A 24,906-nucleotide genomic window follows, 5' to 3' on the forward strand; every position below is an offset into this window, starting at 1 on the left:
TAGGTGGACATTCGAAATCACACATTGCCCTTGGAAATCAGTCATTCCTTTAAGAAGCAGTGTAATAAATGGCAGGATATGTGTTGCATTTTGGACTTTTTCTTGGTGTGGATGGGAGCAAACTCTAGTCTAGTCTAGCCAAGGCAATAGTCATTTTTAACACAAATTCTGGACATATTCAATTGGTGGTTATTTGCTCGATTGCTCTAGGATTTTTGAAGGTCAAGTATAATAGTCTGAATTGATGTATCTTGATACAAAGCTTACTTATCCCTTCGCTATTTCTGGCATTGGAGCTGTAGTCCCTCAACAAAGTAAAACAGTACACAAGCCTCTTAATCCATGTAGAATATCGTATATATGAGGAGTTATGCAAGTTCACTCTGTTCATCTATATGAGTGTTCTGTGATGTAATCTAAGGTGAATATGTGTTGTGCCCAACATAACGCAAGTTTGAAATAAAGCTCCAAACCCTGTGTCTTGAAACAGGTTACTTTGGGAGCTGACTGAAGCATCTCAAGTGGGTTTCTATAGTCAAAGCAGGAATGTTGCCTTTTTGTGAATTCGAAGTTAGCATGGGGACCCAGACACCACTTTTCGACACAATAGCCAGGGTCCAAAATACAGTGGTTAATCTAGATCAAAACTGTGCTTGAATGGAGAACATTTTCCTCCTGACAGGATGCTTGCATAATGCTATTAAGAATTCTTAATCTGTCATTATAAAAGGAATTATTGAATTTACAGTCGGTTAATGCCATATCCACTAGTCCTATGTTTGATCACTCCACAGCCCTTTTGAAGAGAGAAAGCTTTTTACTTCTCTAATGGCTCCAGGGCTTATAGCACAGCATCATTTGCATTGAATGTCACGCTTATGTAATTCAAAAGGTTATTTTGTTGGAGTTGAGAAAAAGACTGCTCAGAAGAGAAGTAACAAAAAATGACAGTCATTCCTACAGACTTCAGCCCATGTGAATATTGTTGCCATCTTTTTCTCTAAAAAGCACTGTTTTCTTTATCTTTTTTTTTTTTTTTTTTGCATTCTTGGAGATGCAACTAACATGGCAAATGCAAAAGTATTAAATCAGTATTAAATAATTTACAGCTTTACTTGGTATAGCATCCATCTTAGTTGGGAGGGAAAGCGAATTGTTTTACGATCATTTATGTTCAAAGCACTTTCTTGCATAAAGATCGCAGAGAAAAAAAATTAACAATAAAGTCTTAAATACCGCCCCAAGGAGAGGGGATTGCACACACTATTGGCTCTGACAACTTCATGCGAATTATCATAATTTTCATGCAGAGCTGTCATGTGCTTGAAAATACCAGCGGTGCTTTGCAGAAGAGGGGGGTACACCTCCTGGCGGGCGTCTACGCGTTCACCGTGATAACCCCTCTGCTTACATTATTTGCAGCGGCTGAGGAGTGGCGCAAGATGGGAGGTGAGCCCTGGCAGCTGATTGAACCAGTCGATGGCTTCCACCCCAGCCAGGTAAAAACTCAGCCCCAAGAGATGGGTGGGAGCAGGCAGGATGAGGGAGCATGCGAGATGTTAGTGCCCATTGCTGCCCCAGGCACTCAGCTGGCATGCCACAGGGATGTAGGTTTGGGGTATTTCACTTTTAAAGGAGAGTCATAGGATCATTTGGGTTGGAAAGACCTCTAAGATCATAGAGGCCAACTATTAACATAACACCGCGAAGTCCACCACTAAACCCTATCCCTAAGCATCACACCTATGGGTTTTTCAAATACCTCCAGGGATGGTGACTCAACCACTTCCCTGGGCAGCCCATTCCAATGCTTGGCAAACCTTTCCCTGAAGAAATTTTTTCTAATATCCAATCTAACCCCATCCTAGTGCAGTTTGAGACCATTCCCTCTTGTCCTATTGATTGTCCCTTGGGAGAAGAGACCAACCCCTACCTCATCAGGACCTTGACCTCCTTTCAGGTAGTTATAGAGAGTGATAAGAGAGTGATAAGGTCTCCCCTCAGCCTCCTTTCTTCCAGGCTAGAAGACCTCAGTTCCCTAACCCACTCCTCATAAGACTTGTGCTCCAGAGCCTTCTCCAGCTCCATCAACCTTCTCTGGAGTCGCTCCAGCACCTCAATGTCTTTTTTGTAGAGATGGGCCCAAAACTGAACACAGGATTTGAGGTATGGCTTTAGCCCTAGAGCCAACATCTCCATTTCAGGCAGCTGCACTCTGCTCTGGCTCCTGCAAAGTCTTCTGCCTCTTTCCCTCATTGACCAGTACTATGGCCAAACAGGTCTTAATGCACAAAAACTGATCCTTGCCACTTAGCCTGGCCGCTTGTCTGCCCAAACACTCATGGGAATTTTGCAGGACCAGGACAGAAACGCAGCACTGTAGGAACCAGACAGGTCCCCTCCAGCCCTGTCCCTGCTCTGCAGCCTCTGAGGCTGTGGGTTTCCCTGTTGCAGCCTGAAACAAAGCTTTCTTTTTGAAGCTATACATTTAAATTGGTTATGCTCAGCAGCTACATATTAGTAAGTTTTATCCTGCTTTCTTGGCCTCCTAGGACATGTGGCAGGAGAAGGTTTACAGTCAGAAGTAAACAAAAGGGAAGGAGAAGCACCTGCTCTGCTTTAAGTCCTTGCCTAGATTTGGTAACTTAGTGTGAGATTGCCTGGTTCCCACCATACTCACTTCAAAATAGTTTTTTTCTGACCCCGTAAAACACAGGGAGAGAGCATGTTCTGCAATCAGCTGCAAACAAAGCCAATGGGTTTTCTATTTGCTAGCTGCAGATTTCAAACACGTGTGCAAAGCAAAGCAGCAGCCAATCTCCTCTGTACAGTCCTGGGAAAAACTGTGTGTGAGCTGAAAATCCACATCCAGCCTTTAACAGTGAGGTCTCCCACCAGTGGGCATAGCCTGACAGGGTTCTCTGGACACTCCTCAATGATGTTTTTATGGCGCATGGTGCCAGCTCTGTGCCATGGTGAGAGCAGTTTGGAGAAAGCTGCTGTCTAGAACATCACTGCCTTGCCCCACACTTCCAACTGCACACTCCCCTCCACCTCGGAATGATCAAGCCATGCAAGCAAACCCCACCATGCTGCCCAGCCACTGGCAGTTCCCCCTGTTCAAAAGTATGGCAGGATTTTATGGACCAGTTTAATGTTGTGAGCTAACACTCTGAATGTGTTGACTCCCAGACCTGATCCTCATACAACCCAATGTAATGACATTTTCCACGCTGAGAAAGAGCAGTCGATGGAGAAGCACTCCAACATGCATTGGAAGCATTGATGGATTCCAACATTTCAGCAGCTTCTCCATTGAATGTGCTGTCAGTTCAGCTGGAGGAGAGCTGCAGGGGGAAGTCCAAAGGCAAAATAGATGCTTTAGTTGCCTTGTTTCACACCCACAAGAAACTCCAAACCAGTCAGGTGGAGCAATACGGTGCCTTGCTTAGCCTTGCCAAGTTAAAAGAGCCTCCTGTTCAAAGAGGGACTCCTTCATAGCAGAAATTCCTGCCTGTCTACCACGCGGTACCAGAAGATAGCTGCATGAAAGTATGAACTCACAGCCTGGGGATGCAGAGAAAGCATGCCTGGATTTTTTGCTGCAGGCCTTTTGCAAGGACACAACTAGAAAAAACTTGGCAAATGAAATGAGAGTGAAAATCATGATGAAACAAACCCCATTCCCAACCCTGCTATCTGGGGAAACCTTGCCATACAAAGACTATGGAGTGAAGCAGAAAAGGTCTTTGCCTAATTTTTCTGTCTTACCCCAAGGCCAGCCTGAGGTTTCTTATAACCCCCAGTACCAGGCTACCATGGGAGCCAAGCTTGCCATATCACAACTTTTCATCCAGGCTCTTGCCCACATCCTGCAGCTGCAAGGTAGCATGGAGTTGAAGGCAGGAAAAATATATCTTAACTGGATCCTTCCTAAGCAAAAAGGAATTATAAAAGGACATTGAAGGGCAGCTGCAAACCTACATGCAGCCCCCAGAGTCCTGAGATGCAGGATCCAGCCAAGCACTGTCTTTTTTCACTCCCTCTGGACCTGGCATCCTGCGTGATTATGATTTCCCCCTCCCACTGTTAGGATTATCGTTACTGCTTTTATAGGTACATTTTCCCTTACAGTCAAGGTGCCAGCTGTAGATATGCCTCACTTCAAGTGAGTTATTGTCTTTCTAGGATTTATTAATTAGCCTTATCCAAACATCCACCATTTTTCTTTTCCTGTTAGTGTACAGAAGTCTGTTATCAATATAACACTATTTAGACTGAAACATAGCACTCTGCCCCAAAACAGTGACTCTCTTAATAAAAAGAAGGGGAAGTGTTAGCAGAATGATATTTAAGAGTACACTTAAGAAAGATGATAAACAACTCACTCACTCATCACATGAGTTTTATTTAAAGTTTTACTTTCTACCAACATGAATGCCTCTGGCCAGGTATGGCTTTTTTACCATACAATGTTGCCTAGCAGGAGAGAATTGATGCCATGCAGCTCAAGTGAACAGAGGCTCTTACTTTAATCTCTGCAGCTATTCCCCATCCCTCATGTATAGCTTGCCAAAAACTTACAACAGATAAGACCTAGCCTGGGCATTTCTACTGAATTTTCCCTCTGTAGACCTCAAAGTACCTGACAAATATTCTCAAATTTTGGAATTGAGCAGCACTCCAAAGAAAGCATAAATACTTTGGCTCTTCCCTTCAATGCAGAGAAACTTCGGAGCTTGGGATAAAAGAACCGCAGTGCCCCTCTCGGCCAAGGGTGAGCTGGCAGTGTATGCAGTGATCCCTAGTCATTGTAATACAGCAGTGGGCAGCATAAGATGGTGTCTGTTCTCAGCTCCTGGAATTCACCTGCTGTTATCAACTGTCTGTTTAATTTTAAAAAAATCATCTGCTGGTATAAACATAGCAGAAGTAGGTGCCAGCATGTATATCCAATAGTCCAGCAGTCCAGACATTCCAGAGCCATATGGGAGGGAATTGAAACTTCCTAGCTGAAGCTTGCATACCTACAATTACAAGGTGAAGAGAAAGAAAATAAGAAAAAAGACAACACTCAGCGTGTCCCGTTAGAGCTAGTGCAGTTTCTCATGCTTTGGAGAAAGGCTAGGTTAGGCACTCAGGCAGGGAAAACTAGCCCACACAGTCCCCACTCCAGGCAATACTTTATATTTAAAAACCCTGAAAGAAGGCATAAACACCAAGTACTGATTTATTTAGCCAGGCCCAGAAACACATTCCCTTTCTGTTAATTTCTTGCACAGTGAAGGTGTTTCCTGCATGTTTTTATTAAGTTGCAAAACAGGAGGCTGCAAACAAACCACTCATTACTGGCATAATTGCATTCCACTAAAGTTTCAAAGCTAAAATTTCCCTCCATAAAAAGTTTTTTACAAAACACCCAGCTCAGGATGGAGGTGGAAGAAATTCACACCATTTACTTTTGACACCTAAAAGCCAAATGCATCACTCAGTCCTCCCAAGTTCCCTCTAGAGCTGTCTTTGTGAGACCATTCCTCAAAGTCCGGCTTGGTGGTTCTTGGAACAAATATGTCTTTTTCTTCCCACTACCTACAGATGGAGCCCAGCAATTTTCTTCAGCATCTCTTCCTTACTACAAAATTTCGCTGCAAATCCTTGTGAATGCCAGATGGCTTCAAGGACATCACTTCCCTCTAGAACAGCCTATTGCTTTGTTTGGATGACAGGGCTATGAATTTCAACAGGATCCTGAACAAACAGCTCCATTTCTGGCTTTTATGAAGTTACCAGGGAGAATGTGAAAGCCCTGAGCATCACAAACTGGAACCTGAGACGCTTGGAAGATTCTTAATGTTTATATACAGGCAGGAAAGCACAGCTTGAGTGTGATTAGCTTCTTCCTTTTTCTTCCTTAAGTCATAGCAAAGCATACTCCACCCAGAAATACAGAGAAAAAGCTGAAGTGGCACATATCAGATGAGCTGAGTATTTACACTTTGCTGAGAAGCACGCCCATTGCCAGTTTGGTGCAGAAGGAGAAAACAGATAGCCTGAAGCTGCTGGAATAACACAGCTGCCTCCCTGTTGCAGTCACCCAGAGCCCTGTGAGGAATGGGTAATATCTCCTGTAAAGAACTTCCTTAGGGGTTGTCATCTTCACTATTAAGAAATTAATTGCAAACCCCATGCAAATTACAGGATGTCTCACAGCACAAGAACTTTGGAATTTAGACAAAAACGTGTAAGAAATGCAATTTCCAGAATCACAAACCCTTCTCTGTGCCTCGCTACTCATCCAGAGTAAATTATTGAAGTCATCAGGACTGTATGAAGTGATGTGTTAGCAGAACCTAATTTAGGTAATAATTTAGGGTAGTTTAAGCATATATACCTTAAATTACAGTCAACAGTGGTCTGAACACTGTAGAGCATACCTCCGGTGATACCTTTGCAAAGGCTGTACCATGCAAAGATAGTAGGGTTTTTAAAACCAACCAACGAATCCTGCTAAAAATATATATGGAAGGCTTAGGGAGTTGTGAAGGAGGTTTGGAGACTACATGTCAGAATGGACCACTCTGACAGGGATGTGCCTCAGCCCCCTGGATGACATAGCGTGTCCCAGAATAAACATTTGGTCACTAGAAACTGCAACCAGAAGAAAACACTCTACTGTACAGTCTCCTCTATCCTTCTTCCCTGCCCCAATTCCTCCATCAGCTTAACGAAATCTCAGGTGACCAGAGTCTAAGAGCTTCCATACCACAAATATGTCTTTTTGTATATGAGTTCTGAATAAAAGTAAGTTTTTTGTCTCCTAGCCCATCATTACAGCTTCTTTCAAAAGTACAACATTTAAAAAGAAGTGCATAAAAATTTCCCAAAGGCTTCTGTCTTTTCCCAAACTCCAAAACAACAGCATTCAAATAGTTTGATTCCATAAACCTATCTCAGTCCTTTAAAAAAGGCTTTGTTAGCCTTCATAATTGCAATCAGTGTCAGTGTTAAAAAGTTTATGTTGAAAATAAAGTTATCATAGAAGCCAATTATAATTGTAGGTCAGGAGTTAAAGCAAAACTGTCTTAGCAGCATGGGAAAATTTGATTAAGAGAGAATCAGGCTGTTCTCTCTGTCCCTTTCTGCTACCCTTGATGTCTTTTACCCTGGAAATACAGCAGACACAATTTCTCTTCAGTGCATAACTTCCATGGCAAAAATCTCTATGAAAATTGGACCAATACTGATATTGAGGAGAAAAGCTATTCTAGCATTTCTGCAGGTCTCATGGGAAAAAAAACCTCTGAAGACAACCAGCAGCAGGTGCAAACTTGGAGCATCAGAGCAAGGTAGTTTTGAAACTGGATATAATTGGGCCTCTTTCCTCAACACATGGTTTCCTTCCAGGAGAGCAGAGAGAACATTTATTAGAAGTACTAGAGGTATTTAGAAGCATGAATTCTTTTAGACTTACAATAGTTCTATGCATTATATCCAAGCAGTGCTTTTGACGACTTTCAAAATATTCAACAGGGGAAAAAATAAAAATACTTTAGGGCTTTTGAATAGCAGTTTATGGACTAAACATCATAAGCATTAGAAAGTGGGTAGACACAGACATTGTGTCATTAGACAAACGACTGGTCAGGAGGGTGCAAATATATGGTCCTCACCATATTTTTACTGTTCAGAAGGATTTTGCCCTGGTCAAGCAGCTGGAATGGGGGATTTCTTTTGGTTAGAGATTACAGTCCATCATGTGGCTCTACAGGCTTCCTTATGGTGGGGTCTCCTAAACGCTGGCATGAAATAACTACATTATAAAGACATGAGATATTGATGGTATTTGTGCTTTTGCAGATTGCTGCAGCCCTTGGAACAAGCATTACCTGGCAGAAGGCACTACAGGAATGGCCTCAAGTGCTTGGAAAGGAGAATCCATTCAATGACCAGATTGAAGCTATATTCAAAGATCAAGGTGGACACTGACTTCCAAACTGCCAGAGCCATAATGTGATTTATGGTGATGCTTCCCAGTGCATTCCACGAATAAAGATGATTAAAGACACACACAAAAAAGGGGGGAGGGGAAGTTATCAGAGCCAGTAGCAGTGGACATAGCACAACAGCAGTCTTTTCAGCTTGTATCTCACCTGCACAAGTAGGCTATGCTTTTTCTGTGGAGCTACAAAAATAAAAATCAAAGGATACCTGCCAGCTAGACCATTTATTGTACTGATTTGCAAATCCATAAATTTTTTTTATAGAGATAGCAAACTTCTAGCCCTACCTCATTTTTTCCCCCCCTGCAGAACATTATTACTTGGCTTTCCATTTGTAATGTTTCAATGGTTAACCTGATCCAAAAGGAGTGGGGGAAACCTCAAACTCATTATGTTGCTATAAATTGCGTGTATGTAATTGCTCTGACTGTCAATACATTATTTAGCTGCTATTTGCTTATTAAAACGTGCCAGGCAACACAAGGCACTACAATTTTGATTTGCCTGGCAGCATTAGCACAGGCTGACTGAGCACAGGTTCTCTTCCCCCCATTAATAAGATGCTAACTTGACAACCCTTCATGTATTGAAAACAGGTTGCTTTTTCAACCTGTAATATATCTTTGCTCTTTATCTTTCTAACAAATAATATGCTCAGTCCTACGTCTTTTAAAGGCATGACCCAGGAACCACTGAAAATACTGAGCAGCCCTTAGCTGCTGTACTTCATAGATAGACTTGAACATTGAGAATTACTGTATTTTTTCACCAGCTTATCCATGCTCTTAACAAAATAAATAAATAAATAAATATTTTAAAATTAGAGACAGCTTGACCCTATTCACAACCTTACTGATGATGGAGGGATCAGACAGCATAAAATGGCATTAATTACACACAGAAAAAAATCTGGTAAACAGAAAGCTTTAACATGACGTGACTAAAACCCACCCTATTTGGCCAAAGCTCAGGTAGTCCTGCTCTGCTCTTTGTTCTGAGCATATCCCTTGTACAAGGCTGTGTCACCCATGAGGCAGCTCTTAGACTGTGGTCCAAATCAACAGAGATGCCTGGCTGTAGGAGAAGCACCCGCTCAGCATTTTGAATGGGCAGGGGATGATTGGCTTATATTATTTTGATTGAAGCATGTATTATTGCTTTGCTAGATCCTATTCCTTTTTTTTTTTTTTTTAGAGCACAGTCAATGCCACGTCCTTCATTAAGATAGCAGTAATCCCAAAGGAATTTCTAACACTTAAGTAAATATTCACGTCATCTATTTTAGGAAACCAAAAGGGAATACGTTCCCTAATTGAATGATACTTGTTAATAAGGCCCCAATTCATTCAAGGCATTTATATGTTACCAAAATATCCAGTCTCCCAAGAAATAGTTTCAACTCCAGAGAGTCATGCCTGGGGAAATTATTTGACGTTAGAAGGAAAAGGAAATCTCCCTGCTTTCTGTGCCAATTCTTTCCAAACAACGTAACACTCCATGCACCCTGGCCAGGTAGAACGCCTTCTATTTTTTATTACCTATTCAGGCCTCTTATGTTTCACTAAATATAACACAAGGACAGAAACAAATGCATTCACATGGTTTTACTATAGACCAAGTACAGCACTGGCAATAATTACAGAATATTAGATGATTTCCTCTACACTAACATACCAAAGTGTAGCAATTAAAAGGGGGAAGAGAATCGTGTTTAGAAGGCTAATTTTCAAGGCAATTTCATTGCAAATTATTGTATTTCATTTGAGGCTTAATAACACCAATTAAGAATTTTACAAACTAGTAAAACTGAAATTTCCTCAGCTAAAGTAAGCTTCATTGCCCAGAGCAAAGCATTTTTCACTTAGAGACTTTCATATTTGTGAACTTCTTGAATTTTCAAACAATGGAAAAACCCGTTTCTTATAAAATTATAACATCTTCTCAGAGACAACCTGAAACCATAGCTGAACCACAAAGCAAAGCTCTCAGGTTTGCCCAGTGCCATTGCTCCATGCTGGACATGGGGTCTCTGAGGGACACCAAGGAATGGGCTTGCCCCTGGCTGGAGTTGCACTGACCAAAGCACATGCCCTCATGCCTTAGAGTTGAGCTCTGCAGCTCCAAATTGGGCTGTATGCAGAAACTTGATCTTGTAATGCAGCAACTATCTGCGAATAAAGATAAATTTTGGGCCTATTATGCCATCAGCTTTTACAACCAGTGTCTATTATTTCAAATGCAAAAAACAGCTGAAGATCTGCACCCCCAACCATCAATCACTTACCCATACCACTCTAAAAATATATGTCCTATGCTTAAAAAAATGCTGCTGAAAAAGCTTACTTATGCTAAAGCAGTAATGAACTACATATTCTAGTCTATTCCGTTAGTTTAACCGTCTCCTGGTGTTTAGACTGGTTGAAGATGACAAATACGTGGGGAAGAGAGAAATAAACAGGAAACAAAAAGTTTCTCTTGGAAAGCTAAGAATAGTTCCATGCAATTCAAACTTTATAGCAATACGTATTTCTAGAAGGAATGGTCTGTCAAGGTCTCTTTGGGGTCAGTCAGAGCATGTGAATATAGCAGGGATTATGTCACTGGCTGGGTCCAACACACTACAAATGGGAAGGTTTTTTTGGACTTCACTCTGTAAATGGTTTTTACAAAACTTAGAGCTTTTTTGAAATCAGACAGTAGGAACTATTTTTGAGGTATAGAACATCTAAAGCTACCTAAAGCTATCTGAATTCACACAGTCTGGCCTCTTTGAAAAGGATCTACTACAAACATGGAAAGAAAATACATCACCATTTTTTTAGCAAAATTCTCAGGTCACCCTTAAAAGAGCAGAGAAGCATGGCAGGAGATGGCACACAGCAGTACAAGTCAGTAAAGCTGTGAGTGCAGGCTTGCAGCTAAGCTGGCATCCCATGTCCTCACCACTGAGAGCTTGTGCCCAGAACTCACCACACAGGTCAGCTTTTCTAACTTACTCCACCTGTTACACTTTTTACCTTTCCTTGATGAGGGATAACTACTTTTTGGTCATTGAACAAACACAGATTGGTTTCTACAATGGATAATAGCCCAATCAACCTAAATAAAAATATGTTGTTCCCTTGGATACATCCAGTTCAGTTCTCAGCACCTTTCTGTGGACTCATTTGATAATTCTATATTTAATGATTTTTAAGATCCACTTGGAAGTTTAAGAAGACAGCCTACCACATACCCAGCATGAAATTTACCCTTGCACTGTCTGTGTTGTGTTACTCTGTTACTATGCTGCCCTGTCTCTGTCACTAAAGAAAAGAAAAATCTCTCCTCTTCATATCTAATGAACTGCTGGACATGGACAACCTGGCCTCTCACTACAAAATTTGGTGCTAGCTACATCCGAGGCCTCAAATTATCTTCTCAAAAAAGTGGAATTGTGATACACGTACAAAATAGAATCCTTTCTCAAACATTGTGTGGATCCCAGCACTACTTCTTTAGCTTACAAACTAGTGTTTCAAATGCATAGAAAATGCTATGAGAAAACCAGGTGGTGTGTAATTTTTTATTTTAAATGAATAAAATAAATCTCAATACATAGTTTGGAAATATTTAAAGACGTAAAGGAAAAAGAAAACGATTTAAAAGCAAGTACAAAAGTGGCAGGATGAAAACAGTATAAGCTAACAGAATTTAGTGTTTTGAGTGTGAATGTGTAACAGCAACGGCAATTTCACTACTGTATTTGCAATAGTGAAGTAATGAGCTGGTATTTCACTAAGCCCAGTGAAAAGCTGTGAAAACTGCAAGTTTTAACTGAGAAATTTTGCCATTTTGATGGGTCTCAAGTACTGCTTTTCTATGCATTTGCGCACATGTCTGTCAAGGGGAGGAAGACCCGTACTTTTGGCCAGCAGAGTATTAGTTGGTACATAGCAGCTTTGTAAAGTCTTATTATTAAAAAAAAAAAAAAAAAAGCACTTTTACAACCTATTAACCTATTCCTAGTTCTCAAATGGAGAATTCTAGCTTGTACAAACCACAAGTCTCAGGAAATGCTGATGCATACAATCCTAAACCTAAATTTCTCCGTTAGATTTTTTTTATATAGCAGTCCTAACAAAAATATTCAAGACTTTTCATTTCTATCAAAGTGCAATATACTGCATACGTAATCCCACACCTGCAAATCACATAGTGTACATGCCATGCACTTACCCATACTGGTTTGTATAAGAAATTGCAAAAGTAGTATGAATATATAGTGCATTTCTATTGTTCTGACCACAAGGATGCTGTACAAGCAAGAAATATCTATACTGCATGTTGTAGAACAAAATTGACTTAGTAACGTCTGTATCTGATCCTTACAAAATACCCCAACAAACCTCCAACATTAAATCTTGTACTTCGGCAGCATCCTTGTTGGAGTTTTTTGAGCTATTGTTTCTCTCAGGGAGCTGAGTTATCTAGAAAGCTTGTTTTTCACTAGCTTGCACCTCCCTTCCTGCCCTGAAGTGTGATTTCCTGAAATAATTTAGTTGTTTAAAGGAGAAAATGTACCTAGTTAGAAGACTTCCAAAAAAGGAGTTACATAAATATTAAGAAACAACTAATTGCTTCCTACCATACTCAAAAGCTAGGAAGTAAAAAAGTTTTAAAATTTTTTAAGCAAAATAAAAATACTGCATAACACAGTCCTATATAATGTTAAATACTCTCTCAATTTAAAGCATAAGTGACCCAGAGGACTTCCCGTATTTTCATTTCAGTTCTTTTCTTGTTTAGTTAATGAGGATTTTCACATATTTTCTTCATATTTCCTTTCCAGAGTTTAAAGCTTTCCAATAGGTTTGTAGCAGGCATCAGGTTGCCACATGCGAAGGTCAACAAGGACTTGGTTGAGCTTTTGCATCCAAAGGTTACGCTCTTCTTTAGTATCAGCAGATAGCCAGTTCCTAGAAGGCAAAGAACCCAGTGGATTATTTTCCACCTCCACTTAGTTATTATGAAAAATGTCAAACTGATCAACCATAGAAGCCCAAATAGCAGGGGAAAAAATGAAGTCAAACATTCCACAGTCCTGTTACCAAGTCACCTGGCATCTCCACTTCTAGAAAAGTGGAGTTCTTTGTTCTTAGAATACTGAAATGGAATAGAGAGACAAAATAGGTCTAAAAGTGAACCAAACAGCTCAAGTGCCATCTGAAAATCTTAGCTTTTAAATGAGCTTAGCACTGATATCACATGAGGTAAAACACCATCCCATACACATCCCATAGCCTCCCACAACCTCCATGATTTTATGCACTCACTTTGTAACACAGAGTGTGTCTCTGCATTGGCTGACTAGAGTTTCTCGGTCATCTTCCCTCTGAGGTCTGACAGTTATTAGTTCAAAAGTGTTGGGACGGGCACAGAACTCCCTGTTGGCAGGTTCAATCTGATGGTTGGTACAGTTAGCCAAATTTATGCGGCCCAAAGGATGCTGAAAGTGAAATTAGTTCATCAGTCAAGGATGCTGCAATCAAGAGTAATCCTGAACAACATACGCTTTGACAATTTTTGCCATTTTAGGGCCATAGCTGAAAGCAAGATCATACAGGCAATGGAACATGTTCTGCTCAGCCACACACAATACCACTAACACATCTATCCCTTACCAAAGGCTTAGGCTACACAAAGATGTACCTCCCCTTTATTCCTTAGAGTGTTTTAACTCTCAATTTCAAGAGAACTTTGTAACAAAATCCAAACTGATAAGAGTAAACGCTGTGAAAGCCTATAGAAAGCACACACTATAGGGATCCTCGCATCATTCTTGTCAAAGCCTATAAGCATACATGAATTCATCTTCAAACATTCAACTAAGGCACCTAAGTCTTGAGTCCAGCTGTTTTAGCTCCCTCTAGTCAAGAGACAGGCCTCTTTGAAGAGCCTTCCAAGTTTCAAGGCAGTCACATATAGGTATATGCTGACTATAGAGAGAAGCTCAGCTGTACACCTAAAGTTAGTTACAGACCTTGGCATTGATTCTTCATGCCTGCAGAATACCTCATCAGGGAAACATCACAAGCTACTCTTGGCTTGGAGAAGAATTTGCTGTTTTTTGGGCATGCTTACTACACTATTTCATAGACACTTAAAATAACCCAAGTTCAGGAAAAAGGAGGACAGCTCCACATCAAGGAACATCAGGGAAGGTGTTGCATGTTGGTGATATATGCACAGCCATAGGAAATTTATTTTAGAAAAAAAGGATTTTGTGATTTAAAGCAATCATGGCCTAATACCAATATATCTGAGCTACATCTATCTCTGCATGATGGAACAGATATAGTAGGATTGAGGGGAGGCATTTAATAAGTTTAATATTGCTGTAGATAAAAGTATAACAAAAGAATACAGCTGACCCCTTCTCAGAACAATAGTCAAACAAGTCTGGAAGATTTTCAAGAACAGAATCAGGAAAACAAACCGAAGCCTCTTTCTTGTAGACAAAAGCAGAATAGGAACCTTTTTCTTGTTTAATTCATTTAATTTTTGCCTATCTTCTATTACAGTGGGTAGAAATTTTTCCCTCTCTTCTAGCATGAGAAAAAAGTACATTGATATATTTTGGCAATGTCAACTATCAGCATATGGTCTTCTTCTCTTAGCAGGGAAGAAACTAAACTCAAGCATCTGGATTGGCATAGAAGACCCAAAAAGACCAGTTTGCCATAGAGTTTGGGAATGAAAGTGTTCTGCCAATAAACTTAACAACAAAATAAATTAAAAGTTTAATGGTAAATAATTTCAGTGAGTCAGAAAAACCCTCTTGAAAGCAGTCCTTACAAAGATCTGGAAATATTTTAGCACATGCAGAGAGAACAGGCTAAGGAGACAGGAAGGTTCACCTCAGTGACAGATGAACCTCTGATTTGTCTCATTAGCCAGACATTAACTTGGTTTCTGTGAGAACCAAGAAGCACTGGTTCCAGCTAAAATGTGGAATTGCAAGACAACAATAACCACAATTAAGATAGTCCCCAATTACAGCTATGCTTCTGCAATATAGAAGGATTGCCCACTCTAATTCTTTATCATATTGTTATTCATATTTTGTCTAAAACTTAAGGCAACTAGACACAGTCTGCTTATTAAGCTGTACAAGTCTGATCAAATTCAATTAAATATAGTCATTTGATGAGCACAATGGAAAGCCTTAAGACTAAAGAGGAAATTAAATATGAATCCTCTTTCGCTTTTTCCCTTTCCCACTAGACAGAGTGGTCAGCTTCTAGGTTTTCCCAGTTAGTTCTGATTTATAAAGACAAGTCCCCTCCATTCCCCAAGGAAGCTTTATGAGCTTGAATACTTTGAACATCTTCACCAGTTTCAAGCCTTAAAAATGAACAGGTAGTTGTGTAGGGTACTACAGAACTTTAGACTTGAGCTTTATAAAGAAGCATTACCTTTCGTTTCTCATCATCTGGGTATGTCCAATAAGAGATACAATTTCCAGACAGCACACACCAGCGTCTATGCCATGCTCCAAATCCACTAACATCTTCAAACATCGTCTTAAAAAAAAAAAAAAAAGTTTTAAAAAAGAATAATAAAAAAGTAAAAAAATGGGGTAACATTATACCTTGAACTTGGTCTGTACTTGACTATTTTGCTACCAGAATGGTTCTGCAAGTACAATCTGTTATAGGAGTACACAAAAGTGAAGGAAAAAAATTATACTGGGAGAGCCTTCTATTAGCACAGAATATTTTCAAGATAGCATAGAAAATGGGCTCACATTATCATTCTCAAGTTTGCAGCCTCTTGCTTAAAATACATCTACCACTGCTGTTTCAAACTACCAGGTTTTCATGTTGATGGTGGCCAGAATTCCCATTATTTAAAGATAATGGAGGGTTCCTTATAGTAGATACAGTATGAATAGTTCGCAAAACACATATAACAATTTATTATTATTAGATATTTAAGTCATCTTTGACTTACAATTCAGGATTACAAAATATCTGGCTAATCAACAGGCCACACTCAGGAGCCCAGTCAGTTTAAAAGAAATTAGAAATTGATTTTTAAATGTTTGTGTTGGTAGTTCTTTTACTGGATGAAGGATTTTATCAATTTCAAGCCCCATTTCCTTAGTACTGGCATGGAAAGTTTAGTATCTGACTTGTATTTCTGATCCCCCTCGAACTTGTATAGAAGTTTTATTTTCCAATTAATTTGTGTGTGTTGTGTTTTTCACTCATCACAATTCAGTTTATAATTTTTAATGGTGCAGGGAGTTTCCAAACCCTTACTCTGGACAAATTTAATATGCATGTACACCATTCTTCCAGTTTGACGTATTGTATAGTGGAAGCAAAAATGGACTTTCTTAAATTAGTACACAGAAACATGGGGCAGCAAACACCATAAGCATGAGAAATGTTTGTATCTAATGAAATCTGTTCAACTTCAATTAAGTGAAGGGAAAGGAGACAGAAAGCAGTGTCTGAAAAGAGTCCTAAGAAATTCTGATTTATAACACCAAAATAACAGCAAACGTTAATGTTGTGCTGAAGTATTTCCATAGCACATTTACTGCCATCTGCTGGACATCTCAACAGCTTCACCTCTTAGGCTCAAGTATCGGCTGCATTTTTGAAGTTCAGTTTTAGAGAGAGAACTGCTAAAGATGTTTCTCGAAAAAAAATACTGTCACTTCCTTGGCATTTCCAAAGGCTGTGAGCACAGTGGAAAAAAACCCCCCAATCTTGTTTTTACTAGACTCAAAAAAACCTCAAAAAGACCAAACCAAGACATCTTGTAAAATTTTCTGCCAGAGAGATTAAAATCTCATCTCATATCACAGATTAGAGCAAGAGAAGGCTAACTTAAGTTTAAAATAAGAAATTAACAGAGTTTATTAACAAAATCTTAAAAGGTAGCTTTAACTTAGTCACGTTTAGAAGATAAACTAGGAAACATTTGGGGTCTGGTTCAGAGAGGGGGAAAAAAAATCTCAAGCCACTTTTAAGCTTCAAATACATGTGTGAAGTTAAAAAAGTGACTACATTTAATAGGACCTGTTATTCGCAAGGAAGAAGTTTCAAGTGAATACCTTACCAAGAATCCTTTTTCTTCCACCAAGGAGTCCACTTGGCATTTCAATTTTAGATATATATGACCTTCCAAAGGGGACAAAAAGGGAACCTGCAAACAGTAAAACAATTAATCACTTAATTTTGACACCTCCCAACTCTTACTGGTTCAAGCAAGACACCTGCACCAAGATGTTAGCACTGTCTTGCTCCTAGAATCTTCAGCCAGAAAGCAGCAGTCAGTCTCAAGCAAGACAGTAATAATCACTTTTTGTTTCAAGTTCATTTAGAAGCTCTTTAGCAATTATTTGCTTAGTAGTTTGCAAAGGACATATGGACAAACATGCATTTTCTCTATAAAAACAGGCACTCCAAGCATGGTTAGAAACAACAGAAGGCATCAGTCCACACCCTGCAAGCTTCTGCCTCAGCTTGACATTAAGTCGTTTGGAAAATATTGAAGTGAGCTGAAACAGGAATGGTACTTGGATACCATAAGTATTTTTAGCAGAGACTGATGTAGTAATGCCTACTCAGATAAGTCTTTGTATTAAAAAAAAACTAGCAAGGGGAAAAGTAACAAAAACAATTCTTCTCAATAATTCTTCTCAACTGGTACTCAAAGTGTTAAAGACCTGTGTTAAGTAATTTTTAACAGAAAGGGTTCCAAGTCCTATCTTCTGCCACTGAAAAAAATAAAAAAGCAGCTAAAGTACTGTACCAGAGGTTGGTTAAATAGCTATTTGATAGTCAAGAGTTTTTAGAAGAAACATGCAACAAAGTCTGCCTTTGGACTTCACCCAGTCCTTCCCATACATAGTACCCCGTTACACTGACTACTCCTACGAAATCCCACCCCTTTTATTTTCCCCCATAAGGAAGCTAAGAGACAAACTGCTAATACAACAAGCAAGTTATGATCTGCAGGGCATTTTACATACCATATTTTGTTGCTAATCTAAATAAGCAATACTGTTAAGAATCTTGCAAAAAAACCCCAACCAAAATAGAAACAGGAATGCTTCTGATAATAAAAAAAAAAAAAATCAGAAAACTAAATACTATTAAAAATAATATAAATTATATAATACATTATTACATATTATAAAATAAGACAAATTATATTAAAAAACATAGTAGAAACAGTGTTTTCTCATAGTAGAAAAAACAGACAAGTTGATGGTGCTAGTCAAACACAAAGAAAGAACAACTTGCCAGGGAATCAACATGTCTACATTGCAATGAAGTAGCTTTTAAAGCCACAGAATCATCAATCAAATAGAATTAAGTATTGTTAGTAGTTAAGATGAACAAGAGTCACCCTCAGTAGTTAAAAGTGCACATCTGTAGGCCTCAGTGAATCCTGCAGAACACTAGAATACGTGTTGTGGCTAGAAACAAATTGCCTTCTAATTTTAGACATCCTGAAGCTTCCTTCCAGACGTGATACACATGTGTACAAACAGGTGATCAAGTCATTTTTACATGTTAGATCTACTCAACTATCATAGCATACTCAGTTCTACAGTATAGCACAGATAAATTCTGAGCATCAGGTAGGAGCCTGCATGACCATTTGAAAAGCAAAAAATAGTAAAACATTCCCACATAATATAAATAAGTTAGATTTTTTTATCAGCAAAGACAACTATAACCCTACATGCTACATCAGGGAACATTGGCTTATATTCTAGCAAACCACAGTAAAATCCACTTCTGAATGAGGGCCTCAGGGACATTTGGCCATTCCCCAATTCAAGTTTGTGGGTTTTGCATTCCTTTCTGGTTTATGTCAGGACAGAAGAGTCTATCTAATGGATTATGAAGTTTACCAGTGAAGAGCTGTGTGACAGTAAAGCAAAGAGGTTGTATAACAAACAGAACATACAGTTTTGCAGAACCTGCAACACAATTACTAATTACTAAAGCAGGTCTTGAAACACTCTCCTGTACACATAACGAGAAAATATTACATTCTACTTATCAATCTATCCCTTTCAAAGGGGTGGAGGTGATGGAAAGAAATCTAGTTGTCAATATCCAGGTAGATGAAAACTAAAACCCATGGCTAGGCTAGCTTGCATTCTGGTGTGCTCATTCAGGTGTCTGTCTTAAGCAGTTGTCCTACTGTCATAGAAGATTATCTGTAAAGGTACTCAAGACAATTCAAGAATTTGAAAAATTGTTTTTTTAGGAGACTTTTGATTAAAAATAGGAGATAAGTACTAAAATTATCACTTGCTTAATTTTGAGCGAAAACATATAAATTTATCTACAACACTTTCTTCTGATTGACTCGAGTAAGCTATTAACTAGACAAAACTATTTTCAGATGTTAAAGACAAATTATTTCTTTTAAGCAAACCAATTCCCATAATTCCTAAAGCCAAAAACATATAGCAAAATATTTTAAGTGCACATTTGTGTACAAATAAAAAACCCTCACATTTTAACATGTTTAGTATCTTTAAAACTTCAGTTCTTTATGATCACTTTTTGTTTAAAAAACAAAGGTCTTGCTACATCTTGCCAGAACAAGGTCTGGTTAGAATAAGAAATTAGATATCTAGGTCCCAGGTGATTTTAATTTTCTTCAGCAGCAACAAGTTGAGTTAAACCAACATTTAGGCCGCCAGTCATTTTTCTCTGGTTCTCTTATCAATGGAGTAGCTGATTCTATGTTCTCTGCAGTTCATAAAGAAGCTGGCCCAAATTTTCTGACTAGCAATCTTTAAGAGACACATCAATTTGTTTTGAAGTACAAAATCCCTCCTCCAGTGACCTAGGAAGACAAGAGGCACATGCTAGTTAAGGAAAAGCCCTAGGCAGCCTAAATAACTTTGAGTTCTAGCAGCATGCTTATTACTGTGCATGCTGGGAGAAGTACTGTGCAAGAGGGAGAATTCTGCAAGTCTTAAAGGCTCCTAACATCTTGTGTTTAGTTAGTAAATCTTCATAAGCATTTTCCTAGAAAAATTAAAAGAAGTTGCAAAAAAGCCAGACACAGATAAGAAACATGCACTAGAAAGCAGTTTCCTATTTTAAGTTATGAACTAAAGGATTATAGCAACCTTGTCCTGGAACATATAGCCCAACAGTTCTTTTTCCTCCCCTTCAAAATTTATCTAGGGAAAAAAGAAACATGCTCAATGCAATTAGTGTAAAGTTAAAGTCTAGAAGAAGAAAGGACACAGTCATACATGAGTATATTTTGCTCCTTTCCTACCCTGAATTTTAACAGTATGTATAAAAGAGAGGAATGAAACAAAAAACCCACTGTGACAGTAATTTGTTCCTCATTTGAAATGCATGAAGCAAATTAAAAAGCAGCCATTGGTACAGCCATAGGCCAAGTCAAAACTGAAGATTTACTGACATGATAATTTAACAAAACCCAAGTGACAAACAAGATTTCCCCTTTTTGTCAGATAACTAAGACTACACCTGCAAAAAATTAACCAAGTGATAGTTTCCCTGGAATTCTATTTAAACCTTGTGCTTGTGCTACAGTCCAGGAGTCCTAGTCCAGTGTCCTGTCCCACAGAGTAAACTGAAGACGTTCAAACCCAAATTGCTGGTTGCAAAAGCTGATTCCATTAACTCCAAGAACAATGAGTTTCCAATAAGCAAGCCATACACAAAGATTTCTACACATGGTTCTGGTTAACAGGAACACTTATGCTGAAGAACCAAAGCTAAAAAAGCTCTGAAATTCACATAGTCAGTAACACCAGTGCAATTCAAGTGTTCAGTTCTGCCAGCTGTTTCAGTAACAGAGTCTGCTTCTATCTGCAAAAAGTAAAAAACTTCTAAACAGCAAGTTGGTATTATTGCAATATTTTGTTTTAAGTCTCATGCACAAACACTACTAGTTCTTGTCATCTCATCTCCCATCAGAAGCTATAATTGCAATAATACTATCAATACATATGATTTAATTAGCTAAGAGAAAAAATTATACTACTGATGCTGTTTGGATAGATAAAGTTGTGATTTAGTCCTACCATAAACTGTAGTAACTTTTGAATTCATTTAAATTATTTTAAGGTAGCTACTGGCATAAACACCTATTAAAATAGATTTTAGGTATTAGATATTACAAAGTTAAGAGACCATAATGAGTGTAAAAATGTATTTTTTAAACTTCTGATAGTAAAAGCAAATAAGCATTCTATTTAGACAAGGAACTAGTGCAATAAAACTCAATAATAGCTCTCTCAATATTAGGATTATTTGCTTTTACAAATTTAATTAGGATATGAAAGGAAAAACTTGCAATCGTAGCTATATTTGAATGTTAATTTTTAGGTGAATTAAATGAAGAAAAGTTCAAATACTTCATTATCATTAAAACACACTAAATGTCTTATTTAATGATAACTGCAAGGTTAAGAGCAACAAACAATACGAAGATCATGTACAAAGATGCCAACTGCATACATCAATTTTTTTGTGAGTGAATGCAAATCAGTAAACAAATGCCTTCATTATCTTTGCATAACCATACCTTACACTGAGCTACAGAAATGAAAGAGCATCTGGCATAGTAATGTAAGTCTTTCTCCGTTGTATCTCAAAATTACTTGTATTGAATTTCATATGAATGAAGTGTAACAACTATACATAAATTTATAATGTATAAATAACATATCTATAAACCTTTATGTTTCATTTCTAGGATGGTAATTTTGCCTGAAAACAGTAGGCCCAGACTCATTCATTTTTCTAGTAGTATGCAATTACCTTTGGATTAGTAACCAGTAATTACCTTGTCCAATGCAAATTTGGCACTTCCTACAGAAGACAGAGATAGCTTGTGGGATCCAACAAGGATGAAATTAGTACTGCGTATAGCATTTGGGCCACCTGGACTGGCCATGGCTGCGGAGAAAGAAGTTAAAGTGAAGTCACAACACAACACACAGTAAGGATGCTGCAAGGCTTAAAAAAAAAAAAAAAAAAAAAAAAAAAAAGGCTTTATTTGTGCTCCTGTATGCATGCCCTACTCAGTACTCCAGGGGAAGCCCTCTTTGCAGTGCAGCCCAGCAGGACATTCAGAGAGAATCTTGATGCACACCATTCCTCCCCAGTAGATCTTTTCTTTCACAAAGAAGTCTTGAAATATCCACAAAGGAGAAAAAGCATTTAAAGAAGTCTCAGAGGGACAGAGAGCATGCTAGGGCATGCTACAAAGCGCACACATCCTGCGGTAAGAACATGCCTTTTAAATCCCTCCACCTCTTCTCAAGTGACATGCTGCAGTCTTCTAGAATTTGTACACCTTTTTTTGCATTTTTAGCAATAGAAACAAACTGTAGCTCAGGCCCAGGAATCTTACTAGTAGCAGTAGCATGGTAGACATTCCAGAGTTAGTTCATGAGCTCCTTATTGTTGCAATTTGTACTAAGGCCAGCTCAAGTATCTCATACTCTAGTCATACAAGTGTATAACACATTTTTATGTAGTTAGAAAACCACTCAGAGATGCTGTTCTTCCCTCCCCTCAAGAGTCAGAAATATATAAATGTTTAACTGTGTTATTATATACACTACACACAAACAGTGCTTTAGGATCTGTTTGTATTTTCAAGTTATTCTGTAAAACTTTGTTGACATCAGACTCCAGCTTGAAATCTTAAATTCATTTGAATTCACATTTTCAGGAAAAAAATGCAAACCATGGGTGTCTGATACCAGATATTAGTTTTGGTTTGGTAAAGATCCTTTCATTAAATTCAATGGTAACTCAGATATAAACACAGGACCAGTTTCTGGATTGGCAAATTCAGTGCTTATTACTCTGAAATTGTCATCTGTTACAAGTATTATTTATTGATACACTGATTTTGACAGAAAGTGTAGATTATTCATCTTGGCATAAGATGTTTAAACTTTACTTACCTGGAGTAAGAAGGTTGCTTTTCTAGAAAGAGAAATAAAGAAATAAAGGCTTAAGGGAAAAGTAATTCTGACAGTTTCTACAAAAGACAAAGCTAGGGTAGAACAAAATTACATTTGAAATACTTAAAAAAAACCCAAAACAAACAAACAAACAAAAAAACCAAACAGAAACAACTTGAAAAGAAAGTCCAAATAAATGTGTAGCAACTGCATATTTCCAGCATTACATGTTTAGAGCTGTTTTCTATTTCTTGAGCTGATAACTGAAGAATTTGGCCGAAAACTGGGCAGTTTATAGAGTTTTAAGTAAGGGACAGAAAGAGCCTACTAAGGGCTCAGCCTTATTCAGTGTGAGAATATGGCCTTTGGAAGGAGTCATAAACAGATCTGGTTACAGTATTACACTCATACTTACAGAGGTAATAGATGTTAGTAATCTCTTCGGAGTAATAACCTACGAAAGAATACAAGAAGATAATGCATTTGCTACTGAATTTGTCCACCATATTAGTGTAAAAATTAAACAGTGAAACTACTGAAGGCTTATCTAAATAAATTTTGAATGGATAGTTGTTGTAAGGAGTAAGTCTTGGTTTTTGACTGGATGTAAAGTATTTCGGTGGAAAGAATACTACCTATCAAAAAATACTTACTGAAGTTTACGCATACATTATCTTGGGATGAACAACATTATCTTGATGATGTGTTTGAAAAAACGTTAGTAGGCCTTTTAACTTCATTACGTGAGGCTTCAAAGTTACATTTGCTTATTTAAAGGTAAAAGTTAACAATAAAAATACAGAGATGTTCCATGTGCTACTGTTATAAATAATCTATTATTTTCAAATCAAAATCTCAAAGTTTAAATGAAATTGTATATTAAACATGAACTGGAATTATGTACTCATCTTTTCTTGAAGCTGAAGGAAAAGTCTAAGAAACTTGTCAAAAAGCAGATATAGGAAACCATTGGCAAACCTGCAACCCTACATAAGCAACTAACACACAAAATCATTCTGTTTTAAGTAAAAATTCCTCTAAACTTCAGCACAGGAGAGAATAAGACCCTGGACTTGAAACTTTTATTAGAGAATAGGTAGAAGCATGCTTTCACTGTGCCAAATGGAAGTAAAGAATAAAGAAATGTCCTATTTCTGTTTGCAGAGACAGGATTTAAGCACTCATTCCAAATGTTTTGAAAGACACTTAAGTTTCTTGTTTTCACCAAGTGATGTATCTTGACGAAGAGGAAATCAGACCTGAAGTCATTAATTCACTGTGTGCTCAGCTATTGGAATGATGAGAAGAAAAATACACCCCACCTCTACTCTTCCCCCCCCAAAAAACCCAAAACAAACCAAAACAACAAACCAAACAAACCGCCTCTAGAAAGTCACTGGCTTGTTTAGGGTTACATATCCTTAATAAAGCACAAACACTTGATACCTGTGCCCTATCCAAGCTGAAATATTTTGTCCAAGGAGTTATTAAAACAATGTTTGCTTTAAAAAAAACAAGCATCTAATGTTTTTTACTTAACACCGAGGAGAAAGAAAGTTTTCAGTTGATCAATAAAATCTTTAAGACAAATCAAACGCCAGGGTAGGGCATATTGACTGGCGCAGTTTAAGTAAATGGGAGAATAAGGGCACTAAATCACTATCAGAGGCACCACACCTAATAAATAAAAGTTTGCAAAGCATAACATTTTGCAGAACTAGTAAGATTTCTTCTCCTTCCCCTCCAATATATTTCAGGTTCAGCCAAGTACTGCATCTAAGGTCCAATCTACTAATTGCTGCAGGTCTCCATAATCCATCTGTCATTGCAGATGTTCCAAGAAAGAAGGAGAGGAAAAGTAAGCAACAGATTGTCTAGCACTATTAGTCAGTTCTCCCTGAACACAGCAGTCTTCCT

At 38.2% G+C, this 24,906-nt stretch overlaps 2 protein-coding genes across 3 annotated transcripts in view; one reads left to right on the forward strand and one right to left on the reverse strand.

The window, feature by feature from the left end:
* AOAH (acyloxyacyl hydrolase) overlaps window positions 1-8,214 on the forward strand; it is a 79,283-nt gene extending 71,069 nt beyond the window's left edge. The window contains exons 21-22 of the mRNA XM_064670095.1: window positions 1,423-1,499; window positions 7,858-8,214. Of these exons, the coding sequence (XP_064526165.1) occupies window positions 1,423-1,499; window positions 7,858-7,986 (206 nt within the window). The 3' untranslated portion in view covers window positions 7,987-8,214. The remainder of the gene's footprint in view (window positions 1-1,422; window positions 1,500-7,857) is intronic.
* Window positions 8,215-12,760: 4,546 nt separating this feature from the next.
* The window catches only part of ANLN (anillin, actin binding protein), a 28,037-nt gene continuing 15,891 nt past the window's right edge, over window positions 12,761-24,906 (reverse strand). For both annotated transcript variants that reach the window (XM_064670083.1, XM_064670074.1), the window contains 7 exons: window positions 23,405-23,443; window positions 22,990-23,011; window positions 21,858-21,970; window positions 17,115-17,201; window positions 15,458-15,565; window positions 13,316-13,488; window positions 12,761-12,958 (listed from right to left, as the gene is read on the reverse strand). In XM_064670083.1, the coding sequence (XP_064526153.1) occupies window positions 12,835-12,958; window positions 13,316-13,488; window positions 15,458-15,565; window positions 17,115-17,201; window positions 21,858-21,970; window positions 22,990-23,011; window positions 23,405-23,443 (666 nt within the window). In that variant the 3' untranslated portion in view covers window positions 12,761-12,834. The remainder of the gene's footprint in view (window positions 12,959-13,315; window positions 13,489-15,457; window positions 15,566-17,114; window positions 17,202-21,857; window positions 21,971-22,989; window positions 23,012-23,404; window positions 23,444-24,906) is intronic.

Source organism: Pseudopipra pipra, chromosome 1 (assembly GCF_036250125.1).
Source record: "Pseudopipra pipra isolate bDixPip1 chromosome 1, bDixPip1.hap1, whole genome shotgun sequence".
Lineage (NCBI taxonomy): Eukaryota > Metazoa > Chordata > Aves > Passeriformes > Pipridae > Pseudopipra > Pseudopipra pipra.